Source organism: Aethalodelphis obliquidens, unplaced genomic scaffold, assembly GCF_003676395.1.
Source record: "Aethalodelphis obliquidens isolate GAN/ISIS:26980383/991018 unplaced genomic scaffold, ASM367639v1 scaffold1649, whole genome shotgun sequence".
Classification (NCBI taxonomy): domain Eukaryota; kingdom Metazoa; phylum Chordata; class Mammalia; order Artiodactyla; family Delphinidae; genus Aethalodelphis; species Aethalodelphis obliquidens.
The window spans coordinates 1-5613 of record NW_020839560.1 but is presented as its reverse complement, the minus strand read 5'-3'; the positions used below and the strand labels follow the sequence as shown (position 1 = coordinate 5613).

At 51.6% G+C, this 5613-nt stretch overlaps 1 protein-coding gene across 2 annotated transcripts; it reads right to left on the bottom strand.

Moving 5' to 3' along the window:
• Positions 1-2049: 2049 nt before the first annotated feature.
• On the bottom strand, positions 2050-5607 carry LOC113617065 (cathepsin G-like). Of its 2 annotated transcripts, XM_027100385.1 has the most exons (6): positions 5293-5607; positions 4685-4800; positions 3801-3948; positions 3217-3352; positions 2814-3068; positions 2051-2366 (listed from the first exon to the last, which is right to left on the bottom strand). In XM_027100385.1, exons 2-6 carry the CDS (start codon positions 4737-4739, stop codon positions 2205-2207), a joined length of 756 nt encoding a protein of 251 aa, XP_026956186.1. In that variant the 5' UTR covers positions 4740-4800; positions 5293-5607; the 3' UTR covers positions 2051-2204. The 2 variants fall into 2 exon arrangements, with proteins under 2 accessions (XP_026956187.1, XP_026956186.1); XM_027100386.1 differs by having other exon boundaries at positions 2050-2366; positions 4685-5607.
• Positions 5608-5613: the final 6 nt, after the last annotated feature.

Genomic DNA, 5613 nt, shown 5'->3' with positions numbered 1-5613 from the left:
AATGTATTTGGAAGATTTCATCCACTTCTGAGAGTTTTTTCACATTTCTGTAAGAAAGACATTTCCTTAGGCAGTCCTAGGCTGCCCTCTCTTCTCCAACCCGAGGTTCAGGTGGCTTTCTCCTGAGGCACCTACCATTTCCCAGACAAACTCAGACAACCATTATCAAGGTTACCAGACCTCACTTCTGTGATGTTGCTATAGTTATGACAAATCGCCAGTGGCTAGCTTCTCCTGACTCTGACGCTCTGCCCCAAGGCACAGGCACCAGGCCTCTGGAGGACCGGAAGTCTGCCTGAGCTATGGGGTCAGGAGAGAAGTTCCCGGTGGGGTTTCTGTCCATGAGCTTGCCATGGTTTTGTGACTTTCCAGACAAGTCAGTAAGGCTTCCAAGGCACAGGGGTGGAAAGTGGAGAAAGAAAGTGGGAGGAGTTGTGCTCTTTTCCTCTAGTTTTTGGTGTGCAAAATGGTTTCTTGCCAAAGCTCTGCTGCTGCGGTTTACTTATCAGGGGAGGATGCTGAGCTGTGAGAGGTGGTGGAAGTGGCTTCTGGGATGGTCATGAAGGGAATTGTCCTCTGGAGGTGAGCACGGTGAGGTCTGTAGAAACGTTTCTGGCAGGGCCGCTGGAGGCAGAGAGCTGCCTTGGAAGTGCTGACTGGCAGGGAGAGGCTTAGAGGAGAGTGGGTCTGCCCTGGGAGTTTCCTGGGGACTGAGTCCTGACCTGGGCGCTGCTCTGGGGCTCTAAGTAAATGTCACAGAGAGGAAGGGCTGGACGAGGGCTCTTCCACAGCTCTCTCCTCCCCGCTCCATCGTCAAGTATTCTTTCCACCTGCCAATGCAAACATTTAACAATGAGACTGTTTTCCCCCAGAACATACAAGCAAGAGAGAATTCCTATGGCTAGGTGGGAGCAAATATAGGAAAAATGACTGAGTAATTTCAAAGATGTATTATTGATTAAAATTTTGTTGATAAATGACTTACACTGAATGTTAGGCAAATGAGTTTCTGGCAAGAAATAGCTATAGAAGAATGATCAAATTTACCAAAGCATTTCTGCATATCAGTTGCTTTGACATGTGTTCAGTGATTATTCAAGATTATGGAAACTACAAAAATTCAGGTGGGAAATGTCACACTGCGAGGAGTAATTGCCATTTTGATGAACAGAGAATAACTTCCCAGCTGATTCTTTACAGTTACCTTGACGTGTTAAAAGCACGGTTTTAAGCTATGTGACTTCAGAAATCTATTATTTGAATATAATATTGATGTATCAGTCATAAGCTAATCTTTAGTATAAAGTCAAGTTATTTTAGGCAACATACTGTACTGTATAATTTTAGAGTAACGAAACCAGAAGGAGACCCTCATCACATTGAAAATGAGAACATTGGTCTATAGTACAGTCAGGGCTGGTATGGGTAAAGGTTTCAGAAACTCTGGCTGTCCATAGACACTCGGGTTGCTCCCATCTCTTGGGCATTATGAATAGCACAGCTTTGATATGGGTGTTTTGTTAGATATTTTTAAGAAAGTAAATTATTTTTTTTCTTCTAGTACTTGTATGGATTGATTTTTTTACATTTAGATCTTTGATGCCATCTGAGTGTTATTTCGGATTATGATGAGAAGTACGGACCCAACTTTATCTTTTTTCCCCAATGATTCTCTATTTTGTTTCAATGTCGTCTATTAAAAGTTAATTGTTTCTCAGTGATTTGAGAATTGTTAACCATATGTTCAATTGGGCAATGTATGGAACTTCAATTCTCCCTTTGATCTGCCTGTCCTACCCACGCCAGTGGCACACAGTTTTGGCGTACACTTTAATACCTAAAGGAGAGTCTCTGGTAGGGTGGAGAATAAGGAGCCTTACTCTGGGAAGAGATAGGTCCTTCCATCACTCCCCAGAGCGGGTGGAGGGGAGATGGAGGAATGCATGGCTTGGAGGAGAGAAGAAGCTCACCCTGACTCCCAGGATGGGGGCGATGGGGATTCACTTGTCCTGGGGAAGAGACCCCATTTTCCTGGAGGAGCTCACACTCAGTCCTGGCACACATTTGCTGTGTATTGAATCATGTTTAATGAACAGATGAGGAATTGGTTATTTCCACTCTAGATGTGGATGTTTATTAAGGCTCTGGGAACCGCCCTGGATCTGGGCTCTGCCCCAGAGAAGGGGAGTCAATGACAGGGGGTGTCACTCCAGCCCCCACTCTTTGAAGCGTCTCATCGTTCTCCGTATCCAGGGCAGGAAGCTGGAAATCCTGGTGAAGACTGCTGGAGGAGTCCCAAACCTGTTTCCGTTGGAGACGATGCCCTGGGCCACGTTGTTACACACAAGGGGGCCACCGGAGTCCCCCTGTGGGCAAGCAGAGGAAGGGACACTAAGCCGGGCCTCCATTCTCCAGGCCTCCCCGCTCCTGAGGCCCTAGGGCCCACCCTCAGAGAAGACAGGCGTGGGTGGGCTCCTTCCACTGCTGGCTGTGTGTGAGATGGGAGGGTGAGGGGCAGCAGAAGTCGAGCTTCTGGATTTTTCCATCACTGGGCTTCAGCCCTGGCTATGGTTATTCTCCAGAACAACCCAGGTCAAGGTACCTTCACCGGCCCCAGGAAAACGCTGCACCTGTACGCCCTGTGTCTGGTGCACCTGCTATTCCCCCAGAGACCGGATTGACGGGGAAAAGTCCCCCAACTCACTCTGCTCTGGGCCCCAGACTGAGGCCATGGGGATGTAGTCTGTCCCCATTGCCCAGTCTGCCCACGTCCCTTTGTCTCGGACAGTGTCGGCAGATGCCCGTGGTCTTACCAGGAAGGCGGATTTCCTCTCTCTTGGGTCGCCCACACAAATCTGTGTTCGGCCAGTGTAGAACATGAAGCGTCTACTGCACTCCCCATTCCTCTGCACTGTCAGCTGCACGTCTTGGAGCGTGTCTGTTCTCCTGTTCAGGCCGAGAAGGCCCCAGCCGGCCACGGTGCACAGGGTCCCAGGACTCAGCCTGTTCTGGGTCTGCGGCAGAGCCACCGGCCTCACAGCTCGATTACGTCTGACTCTGCTTCTCAGCTGGCAGGAAGCATGCAGGCACTCAGGGACTGTCTATGCCATGCTCACCCCATGCCTACCACCACCCTGGGAGTCTGCTTGGCTTCCCCCTCCCTGGTCCCCCAAGCTGGGAGGGAGCCGCCTGGGTGAAGTACCAGAGGGTCGGTACCTGCAGTAACATGATGTCATTCTGGTTGTTCCGCTGATTGTACCTGGGGTGGGGGATGGCTCTGAGCACCGGTATGCGCTGCTGAGCCCTTTCCAACCTCCTGATGTTGTGGGCCCCCAGGATGACACTTATTTGTCTGCAAAGGAAAGGGAGCCTAGAAGTAGGTCTGAGCTGCAGGAACTGCACTCCCCGATGCAGGTCACGTGACAGCCCAGGGTGGCGAGACCTCAGCCAAGGGAGGTGGGGACAGGAGGGCTCTGGCGCTGGGCTCTATGCCCTTGGTCTCCACAGCCTTGAGCTGTGGGTGGTAGGAAACTCAGTGACCTTATATTTGGCCTCCCCTACAATAAAAAAGGAGCTTGAATTCATATTTTGAGCCCCAATGCGTGCCTTCCATCTCCCCATCTTGCTCTTTTTGATCAGGTCCTCCTTTCTCCCCATTTACAATGGCCTGCTCCCTGCTCCCCAAGCCCTAGCGGCTCTTTTTTCACCCCTTTATTGCTAGAACCCTGCTTTCAATGGCTCCTCTCATGAAATCTTCTGGACCTGCTCTGCTGGTGCCCAGAAGCCCCTTAGTGACTCACCTTCCCAAGCAGTGAGCTGCTGTCATCACAAAGTCTTCTCGCACCAGAAATCCCCCACAAGTGGTCAGACCCACTGGTGTCTGGATCTGAACATATGCCATGTAAGGGTGGGAATGGGGCCTGGCCTCTTGGCCTCCGATGATCTGCCCTGGAAGGAAGCATTAGGCAATTATCTCTGCACTGACAGGTGTGTGGGCTTCGGCTTGGTGGCTCCAGAAATGTTAGAAGATGGCGAGGCAGGAGAGGTGCTACACGGGCCGGAGAAGCTGGTGGTTCATGAGAACTGGGTCTGCAGGGCACCAGCCTTGGGGGAGGCTCCAGGAGTCTGCAGGAAACGCCGCTGGCTCCCCATCCCAGCCTCAGCTCCCTCCCACCTCCCCAGAAGGCAAGGCCAGCTGCAGCCTCCCATAATGAGGAAGGTTCCTCTGCTGTGGGGATGGCAGATCCGGAGCCCTCTGAGCAGCCTCTCCCTGCAGTCCCGTGGTACTTTCTTCCTCAGGGAGTCTCCAGATCCCTGTGAGTCCAGCTCACGGCCAGCTCATGAATTTAAGGCTCTAAGGATGAGCCGGCGGGCCTGCTATTGCTGTATCTTTATCTCCTAGGCTCTGCCACAGGAGCTGCAGAATGAGTTCAGAGAGCGTGTTTATATAGCAGTAGCACGTGCCAGCACGACTCCAGGGATTTTATGTACACTAAGTCATTTAACTCTCACGTCAGCTCTCTGAGGTAGGCCTGACATAATTCCTGTTTTATAGATGATGGAGCTGAGGAACTCTGAACTCATACAAGCTGCCCAATGATACAGGGTTAGGGAGTGCCTGAGTGGTCTGGCTCCAGAGTCTATGGGATGGTGTCGGCCTCTGAGGATGGGGACGGTCACTCACCTGCCCTAGCCCTGGGAGGCAGGAGAAGGACCACCAGGAGCAGGAGTGGCTGCATCGTCCTGGGAAGTCTGCCCAGTCAGTTGCTGCTGGTCTTCCTCCTGCCAGACTTTGAGCCCCTGAAAGAGGAAGGAAGGGTGAGGGTGGGGGCTTGAGAATTCGCATTCCCATTCTCCTGCTGCTGTGCTAGGTTTCATCAGCCAAGGCTGCCCAAGAGGCTTGCCCACTAACTGCCAGTGATGTGGGGGAAGACAGTAACCCAAGGCTTCAGCGCAATATCCCGCACAGCTGCTGAGTCATTGCTGGCCGCGGAAATGGGAACCCAGGGCAACAGGGATGGGGACAGGGTCACTGTGTCCCAGAACCTCAAACCCACCGAATTGAATAATCCCTACAAGCATCAAAGCTGGGAGCTCTCTATTTCCTCCTTCCTCTCCCTCACTGACTGGAGCCTGCATGTCTTCACCCTTTGGCCTTAGCCCCCTGTTGAGACCCTTGCTGCTCCCACTTCTTTCTAGAAGTTGTCATGCAGATTGAGTAGCTCTCTCTCCTGAGTGTGTGGAGGGCACTGCCAGAGAAAGGAAAGGGAAGAATGAGGCTCTGCCACTGACCATTATGCTCTCAGGTCTCTTGAGCCCCAGCAAACTCTCAGTGAAATCCTGACACTGTGGACGACTTCTGTTCTCCTGCTTCCTACTCAAGGCAATTATGTCCCAGAAGGTTCTCTGCATGCAGAAAAGGCCTAGTGACTTGATTTTGTTGCAAGCCATCAGACCCTGGTGGAAAAACATCTCAAATCCTATTCATCCGTGGTATAAGAGTCCCATCAACTTAATCCCATCTCTGCCCCGGGGGTGATAGCTCCTAAGAAGGAGGTACGTCACTGCTGTGCTCCCTGTAACACATGAAGAAGTGGACCCAGGCATTCATCA